Source organism: Mustela nivalis (genome assembly GCF_964662115.1).
Source record: "Mustela nivalis genome assembly, chromosome: 1".
NCBI lineage: Eukaryota > Metazoa > Chordata > Mammalia > Carnivora > Mustelidae > Mustela > Mustela nivalis.
The window spans coordinates 128,828,738-128,852,096 of record NC_139020.1 but is presented as its reverse complement, the minus strand read 5'-3'; the positions used below and the strand labels follow the sequence as shown (position 1 = coordinate 128,852,096).

General features: G+C 37.3%; 1 protein-coding gene and 1 pseudogene across 10 annotated transcripts in view; both read left to right on the top strand.

Moving 5' to 3' along the window:
• NEK11 (NIMA related kinase 11) overlaps positions 1 to 23,359 on the top strand; it is a 248,879-nt gene that overhangs the window by 53,713 nt on the left and 171,807 nt on the right. For 8 of the 9 annotated variants that reach the window (XM_082684325.1, XM_082684317.1, XM_082684318.1 and 5 more), the window contains one exon: positions 14,357 to 14,475. In XM_082684325.1, coding sequence (XP_082540451.1) covers positions 14,465 to 14,475 — 11 coding nt within the window. In that variant the 5' untranslated portion in view covers positions 14,357 to 14,464. Of the gene's footprint in view, positions 1 to 14,356; positions 14,476 to 23,359 lie in introns of those variants that run through there. The other variant, XM_082684324.1, reaches the window with a different exon arrangement.
• Positions 6,958 to 8,092, top strand: LOC309865179 (high mobility group protein B1 pseudogene; annotated as a pseudogene). Its single transcript has one exon. The product of its transcript is annotated as a high mobility group protein B1 pseudogene (transcript).

Sequence of the window (23,359 nt, the reverse complement as noted above, 5' to 3'; positions counted from 1 at the left end):
TTTATCATTCTATTTTTTCATCTATCTGTATTTTTTTCCTGAACTGTTCGAAAGCAAGTTGCAGACAGGTTGCCTCTTTGTTCTAAATACTACTGCTGTATTTCCTGAGGCTGATGACACTGTTTTATATAACCATGGTACAATGGTCAAAATCAGAAAATTAACATTGAAACAATACTGGTGGGATACCTGGGTGACTCAGTAGGCTAAGCATCTGCCTTCAGCTCAGGTCATGATCTCAGGGTCCTGGGATGAAGTTTCCAATTAGGTTTCTTGCTCAGCAGGGAACCTGCTTCCCCATTTTCCTCTGCCTGCCACTCCCCCTGCTTGTGCTCTCTCTCTCTGACAAATAAATAAACAAAATCTTTATTTCATTTTTTAAAAAGCAGCAGCAATGCTGGTATTTAATCCAGGGGCTTGTAAAAATGTGATCCCAGGCCAGCAGCATCACTATTACCTGGGCACTCCACCCCGGCCATAATACTGAATCCGAAATTCTGGAGGTGGGGTCCAGCAATCTGTGTTTTGACAAGTCCACCAGGCAAGTCCAAAACACATCTAAGTTTGAGACCCGCCCCCCATCTAATCCATAATCCATCTTCAAATATAGCCCACTTGTCCCATTTATGTTCTTAGAAAGGACGTTTCTGTATGTTTTTTCTCGCACAGGATCCACTCTAGGATCATCTGCGTTAATTTTCAAATTCTGGTGGTTTCCAAGGGCTGAGCTACTCTTTCAGGAGGCGCGTTGCCATGGTGACGACTGTAGACAGGCTCCGGGGAACTGCGGTGGGGCTTCCAGGGCTCCAAGCTGCTGAGCTGTAAGGCTGTAGCTTCCCAGACTCCCAAGAAATGACATGTGCGGATCACTAGTTCTTGTTAACAGAGATATTTCTCACCCTCAGACCCAAATTTGCCCTTAACTTGCACAAGCTTGGCTTCATCCTCTTTTTATTGAGGTAAAATAATATTGGAAATAGCATATTGCCAAACTTGCACTTCATAGGAAAATGCCATCACCATTCAAATAGCTGGTCTTTTTATCTCCAAGTTTGCTCTTTTGTAATTTAATTTGAGACCTTGCAAGACTGAAATATATAGATTCATTTGTGAGACTGCTACATCTACCTCTCAACCCTTTGGCACATCTTATCGATTATGAGTGTGAAAAGCAAATAACTGAACTCTCACAACTTCTTGTCAAGATCTAACCAAATCTTTGATGGGGAGTAGTTCCAAAACTACCAGAGTGGGAGAGTATTTCAAATACTGGTGTTTTCTCTTTTCCCCCTGCCCCACCACCCAAGGTTAAATGGAACTACTTCCTGTTTTCTGTCTGTACCGCACAGTTTCACACCTCTTCATCTGTACTTGGACCATTCCCTTTTAGAATATCCTCCTTCAAATCCTAATCATCCTCCCCGGCCCAACAGAAATGCCACCTTTTTTTTACAAAGACTCCCATACACTTTATACATAGTAGAAGCCATCTCAAACTTTCAATGTGGGATTGATTTTTTTCTGATTCATTTTTTGTCACATGGACCCACAGAGTGAGCCAGAAGGAAATTAGTATTCAGAATTTTTTTTCTCACAAATTATTTATCACTTGCTTCCCGCTGCTTCCCACCACATTTCTGTCAAACACTAATGGTAAAAGCTAAAACATTGGATCCTTCTACCTGTTTTATATGTCAAAAGCATTTTGTCCTGTCTTATTTTGCTGACTGTCTAACAATATTCTGCACTAGAGACCTGTGGGATACTACCTGAAGGTTTCCCTTTGGGTGAGGGCAGGACATCCCCAGAAACCTGGTTATTCACTTAGTAGGTGCAGTGGAGGATAGGTGAGATCACATATCTTCAGTAGAGAGAGAGAGCATATGACTGTCCCCCAAAAGCAGGAATGATTGGACTTGTCTAATTTCTACTTAGCGATACTGACATAACTAAACCAAAATTTATCGGTATAACGGTAGTTCTCAACCTTGGCTGTACATTAGAAATGCCAGAAGATTTTTAAAAAATCACAAGACCTGAGGCCCATCTCCAGAAAGCCTGATTTAACTAACCTGGATTTTTATCTAGACATCAGGAGTTCTGAATGCTCTCCAGTGACTTGAATATGTAGCCAGGGCTGTGAACTACATTAGAAGGGGAATGGTTAGTGTACAAATAGGAAAATAGCATTGTAAAGGAAAGCTTTGTCAGTGTTTATGGAGCACTGAGCAAGTATGAGGCCCAGACCTGAGAACTGGGAGGTACGGCTCTGATGGTGGGTTAGGTTTTATCCTTAGGGACCTTGCTTGGTGTTATTATTCATGAGAATTGCCTGGTCTATTCTCCTTGCTCCATGTGCAACTTCTGATTACAATGCAGCTCTCTACTTAGGCCTCTTCTAAAAGGAAAAAATCTTCTGGCTAAACTGACAAGAGCTCCCTCCTGTCTTGGCAGTTGTAGTTCTCAATGTATATGAATAAATTGACATTCTAGATTATTTATTGGTTCCTTAAGAATTTCAAGTTCACAAAGGCAGCAGTAATCAAAGGCCTTTCCAGAAGCCATTATGATCCCCAGCTCTGTGTCAGATACAATTCTAGAAGTATGGTACAACATGGTACAATGTACCTGTCTGGTAGAATAAATAAATCATTTATAACAATGGCAAAAATACAAGGGGTGTGTGTGGTAGGGGTCAAGGGAATGGGGTGGTTAAAATACTATGGGAGCTAAGAGTCAAGAGAAATGATTTTGGGCTGCAGGAACTATGGAAGAGCTGGCATTATATTTGAACTTGAAGTATGGGAAGGATTTGGTCAGGGAGATGGGGCAACGACATTTGAGTTAAAGGGAATAATGTGATATAACACTAAGAAGTAGAAAAACATGGACCATGATGTAAGAATTTAATACTTCACCTTTAATTGTAATGCATTTGAAGTTAAACATGTTTCCTAATGTTAATAACTTCTATAGCCTCTGTATGGTTATCAAAACCAGAATATTAATATTTTACCAGTTTCCTTCCTAGTGTCTTTGTCTGTTCCAGGGCCAAATCTGGGATCCTACAATGCATATAATTGTTGTATCTCTTTAGTCTTTTCTGATCTATTATAGTTTCCTTTCCAGCCTTTTGTTTTGTTTTAAATGACCTTGATACTTTTGATGAGTACTGGTAAGTTATTTTGTAGAAGAACTCTCAGTTTGAATTTGTCTGATGTTTTCTCATGATTAGATTGAGGTTATATATTCTGGGAAAGACTACCACAGAAGTGATGTGGTGTCCTTCTCAGTATATCGTATTAAGAGGGGACATGAAGTTAGTACATCTTATTACTGGTGGATGTTAACTTTGATTATTTGATTGAAGTTTTGTCTGCTGCATTTCTCCACTGTGAAGTTCTCCACTGTAAAGTTACTATTTCCTTTTTTTTGTAGTGGGTAACACTACAAAAAATATGGGTAGTATCTTGGGAAAGATACTTTGAGACTATGCTGATAATCCTGTTTTTCCTCAAACTTCCAACCACTGATTTTAGCATCTTCCAGTGAAGGTTGCCTGGAGCAATTTTTACTCTGATGTTTTCCTAGTGGTGATTATGTATTTCCTTCATTCTTTCTACATTTACTAATTGGAATTCTCTTATAAGGAATAGTTGTTCTACTGTTCCTTTTCCACTTATGTATTTATTCAATTATTTATATTATCATGAACTCATAAATATTTATTTTATTCTATGGGTTATAACCCAATACGCTTCCGGCTTTAGCTGTTGGGGCTACTTCATGTTGGCTCCTGTGTCTTCTTAACATGGCTTCATCCCTTTTCAAGGAGAAGTAGAGTCTTATGTATTATTCTATTTTATAGATGAGGAAACAGGACCCCAGGTGGAATAATTTTCTGGTAATCACCTGGCCAGAATATTAATTTTTGTTCAGGGTAGAAGCAGGACCAGGGGTATTAGAAAAACTGCTCCTTTTTTCTTTCTACTTGGATTGCTCTAATTCCTTCCTTAATATTTAATAGAGTCAACAAATAGTTCATGTGATTATCTACCTGTACATGGACATGAATTAGAAGAGACTGACTGTTTTATTGCTCATACCAACAATGTTAACTAAACATGTTTCAAATTGTGGCCCAGAACACAAACTTCTGTATAGCCACACTAGTCAAGCCTATGTGAATTATAGGAAAATAAAAAATATATTAAATGGAAACTCTCAGTTATAGGATAAACAAATTCTGGGAATCACGAACATAGTTCTGGGGACAGTGACATAGTTAACAGTACTGTACTGTAAGCCTGAAATTTGCCAAGAGAGTAGATCTCAAGTGCTCTCATTATAAAAAACAAGAAGAAGAAGAAGAAGAAGAAGAAGAAGAAGAAGAAGAAGAAGAAGAAGAAGAAGAAAGAAAGAAAGAAAGAAAGAAAGAAAGAAAGAAAGAAAGAAAGAAAGAAAGAAAGAAAAGAAAGAAAGAAAGAAAGGATATAACTATGTGAAGTATTAGATTTGTCAATTAACTTGAATGTAGTGATCATCTCACAATTCATACATACCTGTGTATTTCGTTTTCTTGGCTTATTCTCATATATTCTGTATCTTTATCTCCAGTTATACATAAAGACAGAAACACATGTCTACTAGTTTGCACACACATGGATATTTTAATATGTTGATGATGTTATTATTTTATTTCACTCACTCAGAGACTGGGTAGGGTTTGAAATAGTGGAGAGTGTGTGGACTTTGTCATCACACTGACTTCTGTTCAAATCTTGGTCCATTTCCTTGAGCAAGTTATTTCATCTCTCTGATCTTTTCTTGATATTAAGATAGTGTAACAACACCTCTTTTGTTAGGTTTCTTAGGAATTTGAAATAGTATTTAAAAATTGGCTGTCAGAGCTTTGCACCTAGTAGATTGTCAATAATGGAAGTTATGATTATAATTGTTTCTACTCCTGTCTCTCCTTTCCAGTTGTTTTCTAGAAGGCAAGTTCTGAGTCTGACTTGTAGTTGGTAGGATGATTCATGTGGGAAGGAGGAAACATGCAAATTCTTAAACACTAATGGGTCTGATAGCAATTTTCAAGCGATTACTTGCCAAGGATCTATTTGTACTGTAAAAAATGAAATTTGAAATTTTCACTTATGTTTCTTATTTATGTAAAACTGCTTAAATGAATCAAGTAAGTAGGCTGAGTTTTATAATCTTGAACCTCTAGTAGGTGTCAGTACACTCTTGCAAGTGAATTTGGCAATGACATGTCTCATAAAGCTACTGTTGATTATCCTGTGTCTGGGACTACTTCCATCCAAATTGGTTTTTTCATGGTTGAGAGAGACTCTTGGTATATTGATTATTGTGACGTTGATCAGTGACCATCTGTCTTAGTCTATTCAGGCTGCTCTAACAATATACCATAGACTGAGTGGTTTCTAAACAACAGAAACTTATTTCTCATGGTTCTGAAGGCTTGATGTCTGAGATCAAGATTCTGGCAGATTTGGTGTCTGTGAAGGCCAGATTTCTGGTTTGTAGACAGTTGGTCATCTTCTTGCTGTGTCCTTACATGGTAGTAGGGGTGAGGGAGTTCTCTGGGGTCTCCTTTATAAAGCCACTAATTTTATTCATGAGCCTCCTCTCTCCTGATCTAATCATTTCCCAATATCCCCCCCCCCCCCGATTATCATACTGGGGTTAAGATTTCTACATAGGTATTCTGGGGGGACATTCAGTCTATAGCACCATCCTTCCCAGTGTGCGCTCCAGGTGTCACATATCAGGGCTGTCTTTAGGGCCTGCTTTGCTGGGATTGCTGCTGACTGAGGGAACTAAGCATTATCTTTAGAGAGGTTGGTCTCATCAGGGTTCTCTGTTATCTGGGCAGCTCCATCCTGGAGTAGGTAGGCCTTCCTGAGTTTGTTCTGTGCCAATTCTATAGGTCTAGACTTTATTCAGTTAGGGAAGGTTGTAAATCACATGAGTATCTCATGATTTTATAGACCTGACTTATCTACTTAGGATTTTTAAGTACCAAAATTAAAGTAATATGATTTTTCCTACCTACATTCTTTGTTTAAACTATGAAATATTTTAACTTTTTAACAACAAAGTTAAAAAGTAAGGCCATTGATTTTTACTTAAAATTGTTAATGTAAAAATTGAAAAGTGAAACTAGTTTTATTAAAAGATTTATACTAATGCATTAAATATAAAGCAGTTCATAAACTCAGTAGAACTTAACAGCATCAGGGTATAGCTTTAGCTGACATATGACTTTATATAAATATAACTCTTCAAAAACAGGATCAGAATAATCCACTTCAAATACTTTATTTTAAAAACAACCCATTGATTTATAGATAAAAATAAGTTCTACCATTTTATTCTTATCCATGCATATTTGCCTCAACAGGAAGAACACTTACTCAGAAAAAATTTGGAAAAAGAAATTAGCAACTAAACCCAGGAATTCTCGTTTATTTTATGAGACATAAACATCGTGATACTACATGCCATTATTTTGTACCTATATCGAAACTGGATTTTCTTATTTTGCTTTTAAGAGCATGGCGTGGCCTCTATTTCTCCCACTTTTATGTACTCCATTACAGTGAACTTCCAAAATTCTAAGGAAATGTCTTTGGGTTCTATAATGACAGATGATCTCCTTCCCTGCCCTTCTCACTTTCATTTTTTGGTGTTCTCTTTAGTAATGCCACAGGCTTTTAAAAATGTATCATTATAAAATGATTCTTATTGAACCCTGACTGTCCCAAATACAGCTTTTGCCTTTGGAATTTTTCAAACTATTGGGCCAAATGTTTTCATTGATGGGTGAAATATTAGGTATAAATGGCCCATTCTTGTCATTATCTAGCAACATTTCCTTAAAGTGTGGTCTATGGGCTACCTGTCCCAGAGTCACTTAGAATACTTGTTTAAAATTACGGATTCTGACAGCCATTGCAGTACACTGAATTCCATAGAGGTAGTGCTGGGGTGAGTGAGAGCCAGGTGGGCATGGGGTGACTCTGTGCCTCACTGAAGAAAATAACTAAACATGGGTAGAAGAGATCCTAAGAAGTTGAGAGGCTAAATGTCATCATATGCATTCTTTGTGCAAACTTTCTGAAAGGAGCTCGAGATGAAGCACCCAGATGCTTGAGTCAGTTTCTCAGATGTGTCTAAGAAGTCCTCAGAGAGGTGGAGGGCCATGTCTGCTAAAGAGAAAGGAAAATTTGAAGACATGACAAAGGTGGACAAGGCCCATTATGAAAGACAAATGAAAACTTACATCCCCCTTAAAGGGGAAACAGAAAAAGAAGTTCAAGGATCCCAGTGCACCCAACAGGTCTCCTTTGGCCTTTTTCTTGTTTTGTTCTGAGTATTGGCCCAGAATCAAAGGAGTTTTGTTCTGAGTGTCACCCCCAAATCAAAGAACGTCTTGGCCTATCCATAGGTGACATTGCAAAGAAACGGGGAAGGATGTGGATAAACACTGCTGTAAATGACAAGCAGTCTCATGAAAAGAAGGCCTCTCAGCTGAAGGAAAATTATGAAAAGGAGATTTCTGCATACCATGCTCAAGGAAAGTCCAGTGCGGCAAAAATCGTGTCATCAAGGCCGCAAAAAGCAAGAAAAAGCAGAAAGACAAGGAAGATGAGCAAGAGGAGGAAGAAGAGGAGGAGGAGGAGGAAGAATATGTTGATGAATAAGTTGGTGTTGGCACAGTTTTTTTTCCTTGTCTATATCATGTAACACTCCCTGTATACAGCTCATGCCTTTTAAAGAAAAAAATTGAAATATAAGACTGGGTAAGATTTGTTTTTAAATTGTACAGTCTGTACAGTGTGTTGTTTTAGTTTAAGTTTTTTTTCTTGTTGTTGTTTGCTTATCTTTGTACAGTTAACACATTCCAGAATGTCTTTCGATAGCCCTGTCATGGTGGTCTTTCTGTGGCCACTAACTTTGCCTGGTATAGTGTGGATGTGGGAAATTAGCATAGATATTTAAAGCGGGTTCTGGTTGGTGCACAGCACAAATTAGTTATATATGGAAATGGTAGTTTTTCTTTTCTTTCCTTTTTTTTTTTTAAATTTTTTATTTTTTTATAAACATATATTTTTATCCCCAGGGGTACAGGTCTGTGAATCACCAGGTTTACACACTTCACAGCACTCACCAAAGCACATACCCTCCCCAATGTCCATAATCCCACCCCCTTCTCTCAACCCCCCTCCACCTAGCAACCCTCAGTTTGTTTTGTGAGATTAAGAGTCACTTATGGTTTGTCTCCCTCCCAATCCCATCTTGTTTCATTTATTCTTCTCCTACCCACTTAAGCCCCCATGTTGCATCACCACTTCCTCATATCAGGGAGATCATATGATAGTTGTCTTTCTCCACTTGACTTATTTCGCTAAGCATGATACGCTCTAGTTCCATCCATGTCGGTTGCAAATGGCAAGATTTCATTTCTTTTGATGGCTGCATAGTATTCCATTGTGTATATATACCACATCTTCTTGATCCATTCATCTGTTGATGGACATCTAGGTTCTTTCCATAGTTTGGCTATTGTGGACATTGCTGCTATAAACATTCGGGTGCACGTGCCCCTTTGGATCACTACGTTTGTATCTTTAGGGTAAATACCCAATAGTGCAATTGCTGGGTCATAGGGCAGTTCTATTTTCAACATTTTGAGGAACCTCCATGCTGTTTTCCAGAGTGGCTGCACCAGCTTGCATTCCCACCAACAGTGTAGGAGGGTTCCCCTTTCTCCACATCCTCGCCAGCATCTGTCATTTCCTGACTTGTAGATTTTAGCCATTCTGACTGGTGTGAGGTGATATCTCATTGTGGTTTTGATTTGTATTTCCCTGATGCCGAGTGATATGGAGCACTTTTTCATGTGTCTGTTGGCCATCTGGATGTCTTCTTTGCAGAAATGTCTGTTCATGTCCTCTGCCCATTTCTTGATTGGATTATTTGTTCTTTGGGTGTTGAGTTTGCTAAGTTCTTTATAGATCCATCGGCAGATCGAAGAGAAGAAGAACAGCAATTCTGGAAACAGAAAAACAACCACTTTTCTTTCCTTTTTAAGATTTTATTTTTTTAAGTCATCTCTACTCCCAACATATGGCTTGAACTCACAACCTTAAGATACAGAATTGCATCTACCTGCTGAGCCAGTTGGGTATTCCCAGGGAAGACAGTTTATTCATCTTCAGTTGTCTCTGATGCAGCTTCTATGAAATCACTGCTGTTTTGTTAACTAAATATCACTCTGTAACTGCAAGGAAAAAAAAGTTGCAACTGTTTTGTTAACATACTGAATGCTTCTAAGTGAGTACCACTTGTTTTAATAAAAAAATTTTTAAAAATACAGATTCCATTGTCCTCTCCAGACTTCCTGAACCAAAGTCTTGTTGATGTGGTGCAGGAGTATACCTTTTAGACAAGCAACATGGATGATTCTGATGCCTGCTGACATTTGAGATCCTCTGGAAGGATGTATTAGAAGCTTGTTTAAAGGTGACAAAGAGTGTAACAGAACAGCATTTTTAAGATGTCAACCAAACGAATTAATAAGGGGCAGCTTTTTTATTTTAAAATGAAGTGGAGCAGAACAATTTTTCAAGCTTCTTCCAGCCCTAAAATCCTGAGATTATTTTGTCCTTTGTGTACACTCTGAATGTTGCCTACACAAAGGCCTCTGAGAATGTTCTACTTTAGCCTTTTAAACCGGTTATAAGGGCTTCTGTAGATGACTTAAAAAAAAAACAGCAACAACACAGATTAACTTTTTTTAATTAAATGCTTTTAAGATTTAAAAGTTTTTAATGGAATCAAAGAGAGTGTTTAGAAACTGTGTTTGAGTTTTTCTTTATTTCTTCAAGGTCTTGGCATTTCAAAATCAATCTCATGTTGGCTAATTGGGATGGGGGAGGGAGGAGATGCCATTAACCCATCAAATGATATATTTTGGGTAACAGATTTTCAGAACTTCAGAAGTTAACATCAAAGCCTTATTTACAACTTTCAAAGAGTGATGTTAGTGAAAGAAAGCATTTTCTATGAAAAATGGAGACTTAGGGCCACATTAATAATGGTTTAAGTCAAAGTCAGTATTCTTCACTAAAGGTTTTTTTTTAATAACCCTTTTTCAAAGATTTTATCTATTTATTTGATAGAGAAAGAGAGAGTGAGATCACAAGTAGGCAGAGAGGCAGGCAGAGAGAGAGAGGGGGAAGCAGGCTCCCTGCCGAGCAGAGAGCCCGATGTGGGGCTCGATCCCAGGACCCTGAGATCATGACCTGAGCTGAAGGCAGAGGCTTAACCCACTGAGCCACTCAGGGCCTCTAAAGTTTTTGTTTTTTAAGATTTTATTTATTTTTGAGAGAGAGCACAGAAGAAGGGGCAGAGGGAGAAACAGACACCCTGCTGATCAGGGAACCTGATGTGGGGCTCATCCCAGGACCCTGGGATCATGACCTGAGCCAAAGGCAGACACTTAACTGAGCCACCCAGGCACCCATCACTAAAGTTTTTTTTTTTTTTTTTTAGCAATAAGTGTCATCATTAAATATTTCTCAAAGAAAAAATTAAGAAAAAAATGAGTGTATAGATACTACAATAAGAACTTAAACTGAGGCATGACATTTTATCAAAAACATTTGTTTTTTACATTGAAGATGGCTTAAAGAGATTCATAAATGCTTCTCATACTGCTGAGTTAAAATCAGACTGCTTCCCACAAAAAATTGTATTTCTCTTGTTATATAAAAGCATAATTTGTTATCTTAATCTGTGAGTGTCTTGATTACCCAATTTAAATCCTAAGAAAATAGTCTACAGAGTATTTATTAAGAACAAAATACAAAGGAAATACTTTTTTTAGAGATAAATGTTCAACATGAAAATTGCAGAGGCAGTAACTTGAGGAAGATGAGACCCAGCTCTCTGATTAATCTTTTGGCTATCTTGTCGAGTAAACACATTCCTTGCTTAATATTAGGAACTGGTTCATTTCTCCTTATAGTTCTGCTCAGAGAGCAAGAGGCAATTTGTGTAATCTCCTTTTGACATGTCACTTTGAGGCCCACTATTGAAGAACCTGTTGTTGTTGTTTTTTTAATAATCTACATATAGGGGCGCCTTGGGTGGCTCAGTGGGTTAAGCCTCTGCCTTAGGCTCAGGTCATGATCCCAGGGTGCTGGGATTGAGCCCCACATCAGGCTCTCTGCTCAGCAGGGAGCCTGCTTCTTCCTCTCTCTCTGCCTGCCTCTCTGCCTACTTGTGATCTCTATCTTTCAAATAAATAAATAAAATCCTTTAAAAAAATCTACATATATATTTATTTAGTCGTGGGAAATTGTGTGCATACTTACTATCAATGCAGGAAACAGGTAAGCAAGTTCTGGTCATCACTTGGGAGAGCATTAGAAGCTACTTGTCAGACTAACACTAAATGTCACCCCAGGGAGTATGCTCCCATTATGGCAAGATAACTCACAGAGAACATAATTCTGCTCACTCGCAAAGAAAACAATACCAAAGCTAATACAAATATGTAAAATCCATATTTCTTTAATTTGTTGGGGATAAATTCTTGAAAAAAATGCTATTTTTTTTTAAAGATTTTATTTATTTATCAGAGAGATGGGGGGGGGGAGAGAGCGAGCACAGGCAGACAGAATGGCAGGCAGAGGCAGAGGGAGAAGCAGGCTCCCTGCTGAGCAAGGAGCCCGATATGGGACTCCATCCCAGGACGCTGGGATCATGACCTGAGCCAAAGGCAGCTGCTTAACTGCTTAACCAACTGAGCCACCCAGGCGTCCCAAGAATGCTATTTTAATAAACAAATTTGTCCAAATTTAGTGTTATTACACTAAATTGGGGTATGCAAAAAGCTGTTTTCATAGGGACAACTGTACTTATGTATGACCTTTCTAAAGTAAGAAACATTAGTTTGAAGCAGGCAGCTTCATTGATTATTTCTATAAGTTTTTCCTTCTTTTTCTTCTTTCCCTCTTCCTTTCCTCCTGGCTCCCTCCTTCCCTTCCTTCCTTCCTTCTTCCCTCCCTCCCTCCATTTATCTGTCCATCCATACATCTCATCTGAAGCTATTCAGGAAGGACACAGCAACATGTATATAATTACTTTTCTGACAGTGGGGATATTTTATCATATTCAGAAAATCTAAATGTAATATTGAAAGGATATCTGGTTTGTTTTTTTGTTTTGTTTCGTTTTAAAATTTGTGTGCATGTATGTGTGTGTGAGAGAGAGGAAGGTCCTCTTGGATAGAAGAGGAAACCTGGATTGAAAAATATATACACTTATAGCGCTCACCTTTTATCAGAAGGGCTTTTGTGTCTACTTCACAGGATATTGTCAAAAATTGTTTTGTGCAATTTATAGAAACATTGTGATGTATAGCTTGTATGGGCCAATAGGACCTTGATAAACTCTAGGATCAAAAAGAGGGGAAGGCTATAAATGTAGGTTTGGAGAATAAGAAGAAAATGATAGTCTTTTTGACAATGAGTCAAATATTTGATTCACTGTATCTTTGAGTTCCATCAAGCTTTGATCTCCTTGGCCCAGAAAATCCAGCAGCAAACTGAATGTGAGCTAGGGTACAATTTGAAGGTTTGCTATGCCATTTTTGACTTGTCATGCCCTTGTGGAAGGTTAGAATGTGCAAGGCAAATATTTGCATATTGCACTGAGAGGAAATAAAAAATGCATTACAAGTGAGTAAGTTAGTTGACCTAATGTTTAATTAGAAGTAATTTTTCTTTGATTGTTTCATTGCCTATAAATGTTTCTCCTTTTCATTTAACAAGGAAAATTCTGTCAGGAAGTCTGTAAGTAGCTTAATGTTTGGCTCTTATGTTCCTTAGGGATGTGGCTTAGTACTTCTCTTCTCTCATGGGGCTGTGTTGTTGGCATCCCCTAAAGACTAAAAACACTTGCATTTCACTCATTTTTTCTTCAGAGGCACACTTCTGGAATTGCATTTACTTGTCCGGTGTTTAAGGTAAAGGGGATCAGATATAGTGCTTCTCAAGAGAATTTAACATTTTGCATACTCATTTCTATGGTAGGTGAAATACATTAATATAAGCATAATCAGAAGGGGTCTTATCAGACACTGTCAGGCAATTTTAGATGTTTGTCATTGTGCTCATGATTCATTTTTGGCACCAAGTATTACTCCATCATCGGTGAGTGGGAGGACAGACTGACTAAATGTTTAAATGATGTGTTTGGAATCCACATAAATCAACCATTGCTGTATTCCTGGGAATTTTTCTGTAGTTAAATAGACAAAAAGAAAGTTAAGTCATCCCAAGACACACGTTAGTCTGGACATGCCAAACTGAAAAGAATCAAATTCGAGTATCCAGTGCCATATTTATAATGTAAGGACTGATATAGTTTCACCAGAACATCATCACGTTATATTAAATTAATATCATTTATTTGAGTTTTACTGGATTTATATTTTTACTTTGTATATATGTCAGGCTTCTACAGTTATATAAAATTTTAAGTATAAGGAAAGTCATTCTTAGTTTTATGTGGGTACATGTAAATATGTGATATAATATAATGTAACGAAAATAATTTTTAGGTAATATTTAAATAATGTAATAAAAATAACACCCTTTAGAAGAGCTTTTGTCCTTGAATGATGTCAAAGATTAACACAGTGGGCATTACTTAAAATGGTAAAGACAGAGTTTATTCGGTATCTGCCCGTCGGGGATAGACCTGAGCTCTTTCTGGTTGTGCGTGTATTTTGATAAGTGCATAGGGGACTGGACCATGAAAATGGAGACTGGAAGAAGGGGGAAAAAGGTGGGGGCCTGAGCAGAGTCAGGGAAGAGAAAAAGAACAGAAAGCAGAAAAGGGGTTGGTTCATGTGTGTCTGGGCTAGCTAACTGGCATTAATTCAAGTGAGGCCCCTACCCTTTCACAGATACCAGGACAGAGGTGTGGGCTGCAACAAATAATAAATTCTTGTGGCAACCATAAGTCTTCTCAGGCAGACACTTTAAGAGAGGCTAGTGTCACCCTAGGGATGTGGCCTTGAGTTATTAGAAGTGTGCTCAAGTGTTTCTAACCCAAGGTTGAGGCCTATTTGAGAAGAGGGCTCAGAGGAGACTGGCTAGAGTTTGGTCAAGGAGAGACTATAAGTTCCAGCGTGGCAGTACATACTCACTTTCTTGTGATAAATAGTCACTGCTGTGTGTTAACTGTTGTATAAAGAACTTGATTTTAAAATCGTAACTGAAGGAAAAATATGAAAAATTATGCTGTTGTGTTTCAGGGCCGTGATCTGGACTGTAAAATTCAGGAATATAAGGAAGCTGGCAAAACCTTTCTGGAAAGTCAAATAATAGAATGGTTTATCCAGCTGTTACTAGGAGTTGACTACATGCATGAAAGGTATGTGCATTTTTTACTGATGGACACGATTTTGACAGTCATGTCTGAACTTGAAAAATGAATTTCTGGGAGTGGAACTGAAAGGAAGCAAGTCCAGAGGTAAATGACTATAGTTAAACAGCTACACAATATGCTTTTCCATGAGGAAACTGTTGAATGATTCAGTATAGAAGATTTACTTGAACAGTCATTTTTTGTTGTTCTAGAAATCAAGTTGGCATTGAATACAAGACAGAAACTTGTCTTGAACATATTTTCATATATCTGATCATATCCTGTGATTGTAAGCAATTCTCAGATACCTTTTGCATGCTATGCATTTATTATATCTTTCAACAGGCTTGAGCTATTAATACCTAGCATGCTCTAAATGAATTTCATGGAATGAATTTAGAATGTGTAAGTGTCACATCCCAGCAGAAGCTAAGTGATTGAGGCAGAAGATACTCTTGGGCCTCAGAGAAACAGACCAAAAGTCAGTCTTGACATGAAATATCTGATAGAGAAGGTCAAAGTATGTTTTATGAGTTCAGTTGTCTGTAATTTGCAATTATAATCTCTGCCTTCAACATGTATTTTAAAACTTTTAATTGTAAAAAAAAAATTAAAAAAATACTCTTAATTGTATTTTCCATAGGTCAAAAGTAATAATTTTTGGATGTTTTAGAGACCCATAACATGGTATGACCACATTTGAAAAGATGAGGATACAGAGACAAATGTAGATATTATGAGATGTCCATAGTACATCTTTCAGTTTAGGATTGTGTACAACATTGTTCTTGAACGAGGGTTGAAATTTAGAGAGTACATCAAGGTGTGGCTGTCCATGGATGTCAGATAGCTTAAATGTGTTGCCTGTTTTTCCTCAGTAACCAGATGATACTGAGCTTTGCCATGTATCTTCTAAACACATGCTGGATGATACAGATAGGCTCTAATTTTTTGACAATTCAGAGCAATCTAAGAAACAGTGATAAAAGAATAACAAATAATCTGTTAATATACTACCCAAAGCTGCCAAATGTAGGATATATGTGTATACAGCTATATTGGAATTTATTTTCTTTCCTTTACTATTTTATAGCATGTTTGTTAGCTAATACATAAAAAAATATAAATATGTATATGTTACATATGTATATATCACCTTCACATATAAAAGTAACAAGTTCTGTGTTCTAGGTCAAATATATAAAACTGAAATCTAGTTGATTTAGGAACCCAAACATTTGCAATAAACGTGGTGTGTTCAATAGTTCAAGTAAATGAGTTTAAAATAATCCTTCAAAGAGAGGATTAGAATATTTTTTTAATTCTTCAGCATTTTAAGAAATGCATTAAATAGAGCTAAATGGATATTTGTGTATCTGTGTTCTTGAAATACTCTCCTTTGTGATTCAGGTAATAAGTGATGGTGCTTATTTATTATGTTATTGGAACCAATTATTGTAAAGGTTTTCTGTTTAGACAGAGAAATTTCAATTTTATACCTAAGTTCATTTATTCATTTATTAATTAGAGATAATTAAAAATAAGGCCTAACCTTCAAGAGCTGTTAGTAAACTAGCAGAGATAAAACATGTACCCAAGGAGCACTTGGATGGTTCAGTGGGTTAAGCCTCTGCCTTCAGCTCAGGTCATGATCTCAGGGTTCTGGGATCGAGCCCCGCATAAAAAAGAAAAAAAAAGTACCCAAATAACTATAAACCCTATAGCCTAGTGGCTATACCAGCTGCAGAGTTTCTGCTACATATTTTATAGCCCGGGGCAAGCTGCTGAGCCTCTCTGAACCTTTGTTTTCTCATCTATAAAATAGGGATAATAATAAGACTCTCCCTTCCTTCTTATAGGACTATAGGGAATATGCATTGAGATGTTATACATTTAAAAAGTTTGCAATCTGGTAAGTGCTCTCTAAGCATTGTTGTTTGTGGTTGTAACTTAATGTAGAAATGAAAGCATAGCCACCAGAAGGGCAAATGAAACAAAACAAAAACAAAAAAAAAAACCCTCTAATAAAAACAGTGCTGATAAGGAATTGGAGCTACTGAAACTTAACATTGCTGGTATAATAGCTTTAGAAAAATATTTCCAAACCTAACATTCAAATACCCTGTGACCTAGTAATTCTTTTCCTGAGATGAAAAATGAGCACCTGTCTCTTGCTAGAGACATGCACAAAATTCTGTAGCAGTGTTATTTGTAATAGCTAAAACACTGAGAATTGTCCATTTAGAATAGAACGGTTAAATAAGTTGTGGTATAGTCTTATAATGGAATACTACTCTGCAGTAAAAGAAGAACATATAACTGATATGCCTGACTGGATGACTCTCAGAGACATGATGGGTGAAAGAAGCCAAATGCAGAAGAGTGCATGCTGTGTGATTCCATTCACATCAAATTCAAAAACAGGCAAAACTAATCTGAAATTAACCCAATCTCAGAAGAGAGATTAACCTTTGAAGGGGATTTTGACGGGAAGGGGGCACAAAGAATCTTCTGGGATGCTGGAAGTGTTCTATATCTTGACCCAAATGGATGATTACAAAGGTGATAAATTCATCAAATTTAAGATTTATGTATTTTAATGTAAATTATACCTCAATTTTTAAAAAAGTGACAAAAACACCAAGAAAAGTATACTTTAAGTGCTAGAGATCAGAAGAGGGAGGTCAGAAAAAGGATAATAATGCTACTTGGGAAAATTAATGAAGGTCTTGGAAGAAATGACATTAGACCCAATGTAGGTTTTGAATAAGGTGAAAGATGAGTCTGAGCTTTCCAGGATTAAGGAACAGAGTTAGCAAAGGCACAGGGCTGAGAAATCATGGTACTTTTAGAGTGAATGATGAGTAGTTCAGTTGGAATGGCTCTTGGGGTACATGAATGAAGGTGTGAGGTAAGGTAGGTTGACATGAAGTTAAAAATGGCTTTATTTTGTTATAAAGTTAATAATGCCACAGAAACATTTTGAGTGGAACTATGATCAGAACTTCAGGAAGATTGGTGATAAATTATAGAGGGGAGAGAAGGGAACTCAGAATATCAGTCTGAAACCTTTTATAATATCTTTGCATGAGGTTGTAGGACCTGAAACGATATGATAATAGTGAGCAGGACATGGAAGGATCACAGTTAAATTGATAAGCTCAAATGAGAGTTGAAATTACATGGATATATGGGATGTGATAAGAGAAGGTCAAGGATGAACCCAAGTTTCATCACCCAAGGGTGAGTGAGAAATTGGAAAGGTATTTGAAGCAATGGTGCTGAGTTTAATGGTGAATATCTTGGGTGAACTATGGAAAGAGAATGAGACAGGGAAAGAGGGAGAGAGAGGGGAAAAGAAGGAAGGAGAGGGAGGGAGAGAGGGAAGGAAAGCAAAAAGAAGGGAGGAAGGAAGAAGGAAGTTACTTAGTTACAAGTGAGGCCCTAGATACTGGGAAAACACCCAAACTTACTTGTTTGAATTCCTCCAATATCAGAACCTGGAAACAAAAACTGGGGGTTGTAAGAAATTTATCTAGGAGGTGATTTCATGAAACAGACACCCGTCAGTGGGGAGAGTGAGTAAGATGGGGAAGTGAGAAGAACCATACAGGCCATATTATTGAGTTGGTTGCTGCTGTGGGAAGAGGGATATAAAGGCAACATTCTTCTATATGTTTTGGGTTTGGGGATCCTCTTTTTGCATTCTTTCAGAGCTTTTATGAAAATTCTTGTCCATATGTAACTATTCTCTAGCACTATTATGAATTTCCTCTTCAAAAATTTCTCATATTTCTTGGAGTTTGGGTGGAAAGAGGGAGGTAGTTATCACTATCTTGATCAATTCTCTAGACTGTTTTTGTGAGGTTTTTTTGAATGTAATTGACACAAAATGTTACATTAGTTTCAGGTATACGACATAATGATTCTACAAACTTATGCATTATACTCTGTTCACCACAAGCAATCTCCAGAATACTTTTTAAAAGGAAAAATTCTACGTGTTATTCTTGATCATAAGTGTGACATCTACTTTTAACTTCTGTTGGTTTTCAGTATTTAATTTGTATAGTTCTAAATATGTCTCCTATAGAAAATAAACTATCTCCTAGACAACATAGGAGAAATGGATAAATTCCTAGAAACATATAACCTACCAAAACAGAAGCAGGAAGAAATAGAAAATTTGAACAGACCAATTACCTACAAAGAAATTGAATCAGTAATTAAAAAACTCCTAACAAACAAAAGTCCAGGACCAGATAGCTTCATAGGTGAGTTTTACCAAACATTTAAAGAAGAGTTAATACCTATTCTTCTCAAACTTTTCCAAAAAAGGAAGGAAAATTTCCAAATTCATTCTGTTAGGCTAGCATTATCCTGATACCAAAACCAGATAAAGACATAACAAAAAAAGACAACTACAGGCCAATATCTCTGATGAACATAGATGCAAAAATCTTCAACAAAATATTAGCAGACTGAATCCAACATTACATTAAAACAAGTCACTCACCACGATCAAGTGGGATTTATTCTTGGGTTGCACTGGTGGTTCAGTATTCTCAGATCAGTCCGCGTGATACATCACATCACTAAGAATAAGAAGAGGGGCGCCTGGGTGGCTCAGTGGGTTGAACCTCTGCCTTTGGCTCGGGTCGTGGTCTCAGGGTCCTGGGATTGAGTCCCATGGGATTGAGTCCCACGTCGGGCTCTCTGCTTGGCGGGGGGGGGGGGGGGGGAGGGCCTGCTTTTTCCTATCTCTCTCTGCCTGCCTCTCTGCCTACTTGTGATCTCTGTCTGTCAAATAAATAAATGAAATCTTTAAAAAAAATAAGAGAAAGAATAAAAACCATATGATCATTTCAATAGAGGCAGAAAAGGCATTGGACAAAGAACAACATCGATTCATGATAAAAACCCTTAATAAAGTAGGTTTAGAGGGAATATACCTCAATGTAATAAAGGCCTTATATGAAACACCAATGTCGTACTCAATGGTGAAAAACTGAGAGCTTTTCCCCTAAGGTCATGAATAAGACAAGGATGTCCACTCTCACCACTTTTTAAAAAAGATTTAATTTATTTATTTGAGAGAGAGAGAGCATGAGTATGAGCAGGGGCGAGGGCAGAGAAAGAGAATCTCAAGCAGACTCCATGCTGAGCACGGAGCCTGATGCTCCACACTTGATCTCACGAGACTGAGATCATGACCTGAGCTGAAACCAAGAGTTGGACACTTAACTGAGCCACCCAGGCAGCCGCCCCCCTCACTTCACCACTTTTATGTAACATAGTGCTTGAAGTCCTAGCCACAGCAATCAGACAACAAAAAGAAATAAAGGACATACAAATTGGTAAGGAAGAAGTAAAACTTTCACTGTTTGCAAATGACATGATACTATAATTAGAAACCCCAAAGACTCTACTAAAACACTACTAAAATTGATAAATGAATTCAGTGAAGTCAAGGATATAAAATCAATGTACGGGAATCTGTTGCATTTCTATATACCATTAATGAAGCAATAGAAAGAGAAATTAAGAAAACAATCCCATTTATAGTTGTACCCAAAATAAGATACCTAGGAATAAACCTAACCAAAGAGGTGGAAGACCAGTGCTCTGAAAACTATAAAACACTGATAAAAGAAATTGAAGAAAACACAAAGAAATGGAAAGACATTCCATGCTCATGGGTTGGAAGAACAAATATTGTTAAAAGGTCTGTGCTGTTCAGTGCAATCTACACATTTAACATAATGCCTGTCAAAATACCAACAACATTTTTTCACAGAACCATAACAAACAATTCTAAATTTGTATGGAACCATAGAAGACCCCAAATAGCCAGAGCAATCTTGAAAAAGAAAAACAAAGCTGGAGATATCACAGACTCCAATTTATATTACAAAGCTGTAGTAATCAAAACAATATGTTACTGACATAAACATAGATCAATAGTACAGAATAGAAAGCCCAGAAATAAGCCCACAATTATATGATCAGTTAATCTTTGACAAAGGATAAAAGAATATCCAATGAGAAAAACATAGTCTCTTCAACAAATGGTGTCGGGAAAACTAGACAGTGACATGCAAAGGAATGAAGCTGGACCACTTTCCTCATCATACACAAAAATAAACTCAACATGGATTAAGGACCTAAATGTGAGACCTGAAACCATAAAAATCCTAGGTGAAAGCACAGGCAGTAATTTTTCTGACATTAGCTGTAACATCTTTCTGGCTATGTCTCTTGAGGCAAGGGAAATAAAAGCAAAAATAAACTATTGGGATACTTCAAAATAAAAAGCTTCTGCCGACAACACTAAAAGGTAACCTATGGAATGGGAAAAAATATTTGCCTATGACATATCTGATAAAGGGTTAGTATCCAGAATATATAAAGAGTTTATACAACTCAACACTCCAAAAACAAATAATCCAATTAAAAAATGAACATAAGACCTGAACCAATACTTCTCCAAAGAAAGACATACAGGTGGCCAACAGACACATGAAAAGATGCTCAATATCATTCATCATCAGAGAAATGCAGATCAAACCCACTGTAAGATATCACCTCACACCTGTCAGAATGGCTAAAATCAAAAACACAAGAAATAATAAGTGTTGATGAGGATGTGGGGAAAAAGGAACCCTTATGCACTGTTGGTAGGAATGCAAACCGGTACAACTACTGTGGAAGACAGTGTGGAGGTTCCTCAAAAAATTAAATATAGAACTACCCTATGATCCAGTAATCGCGCTATTGAGTATTTACCCAGAGAACACAAAAATGCTAATTCAAAGGGATACATGCATCTCTATGTTTATTGCAGTATTATTTACAGTAGCCAAATTATGGAAGCAACCTAAGTGTCCATTGATAGATGAATGGATAAAGAAGAAGTGGTGTATGTGCGTGTGTGTGCATGTGTACACAGTGGAATATTATTCAGCCATAAAAAGAATTGAAATCTTGCCACTTGCAACCACATGGTGGGTCTAGAAAGTATAATGCTAAGGAAATAAGCCAGTGAGAAAAAGACAAAGATCGTATGATTTCACTCATATGTGGAATTTAAGAAACTAAACAAAGGAGCAAAGGTAAAAAAAAAAAAGACAGAGAGAGAGAGAGACAAACCAAGAAACAGATTCTTAAATATGGAGAGCACTATTTTTAATTTTTTTGAGGAATCTCCACAGTTTTCCGAAGTGGCTGTGCCAACTTGCATTCCCACCAACAGTGTAACAGGGTTCCCCTTTCTCCACATCCTCTCCAACACTTGTTGTTTACTGTCTTATTAATTTTGGCCATTCTAACTGGTGTAATTTGGTATCTCAATGTTGTTTTGATTTGAATTTCTGTGATGGCTAATGATGATGAACATTTTCTCATGTGTCTATTAACCATTTGTCAGTCTTCTTTGGAGAAGTGTCTGTTAATGTCTTCTGACCATTTTTTGACATAGTTATTTGCTTTTTGGGTGTTGAGTGTGAGGAGTTCGTTATAGATCTTGGATATCAGCCCTTTGTCTGTAATGTCATTTGCCAATATCTTCTCCCATTCTGTGGGTTGCCTCTTTGTTTTGTTGACTGTTTCCTTTGCTGTGCAAAAACTTTTGATCTTGATGAAGTCCCAAAAGTTCATTTTCACTTTTGTTTCCTTTGCCTTTGGAGACATGTCTTGAATGAAGTTGCTGCTGTCAATGTCAAAGAAGTTACTGCATATGTTCTCCTCTAGGATTTTGGTAGATTCCTGCCACATGTTGAGGTCTTTCATCCATCTTGAGTTTATCTTTGTGTATGGTGTAAGAGAATGGTTGAGTTTCATTCTTCTATACATAGCTGTCCAGTTTTCCTAGCACAATGTATTGAAGAGAACTATCTTTTTTCCCCTGGATATGTTTTCCTGCTTTGTTGAAGACTATTTGGCCATAGAGTTGAGGGTGTATATCTGGACTGTCTACTCTCTACTCTGTTCCATTGTCCATATGTGTCTGTTATTGTGCCAGCAGCATGCTGTCTTAGTGATCAAAGCTTTGTAGTAAAGCTTGAAATCAGGTAACATGATGCCCCAGCTTTGTTTTTCTTTTTCAACATTTCCTTAGTGATTCGGGGTCTTTTCTGCTTCCATAAACTGATGATTACCAGAGGGGAAGTGGGTGGGTGGGGCATGGGTGAAATAGATGATAGGAATTAAGAATGCACTTACTTTGATGAACACTGAGTAATACAAGGAATTGTTGAATCACTATATTGTATACCTGAAATGAATACTATATGTTAACTATACTGGAATTAAAATTTTAAAAAAATAATTAATTAAAAAAACTGTCTTAATTATCTGTTCTTAAGCAATTTAAATCCAAAAGAATGATTCTGTTAACATATAGCATGGATATATAGAAATAATGATGTATAAAGCTAAGAATATTTGGTTTTACTAAAAGCTACCTTGAGAACAAGATGCTAAAACTCTTCCTGCTGCAAGAAGTCATGTTGTATGAACAAAAAACTTTAATCTCAGTGGCTTACAATGCCAGTTTCTTGCTCATGTCACATGTTGGCTGCTACAGATCAGCTGTGAGTCAGCTCTCCCTCTCCTGTCATTCAAGTATCGAAACTGAAGGAGCAGCTCCCATGTGGGATATGCTTTTATCATGGCAGAGAGAAAAGCAAGAGAGTTAGCAGAAACACTCAATGGCTCTTAAAGGTCCTGCTCAAACATGACAATCACCCCATCTGCTCACATACTATTGACCAGAGCAAGTCACATGACCAAACCCAATGTCAGAAGAGTAGGGGAGCTTATTCTTCCTGAAGGAACACTAACTGCAAGTCACAAGAGGTGTGACTATTTGGGAACAGGAGTTTAGCTACCA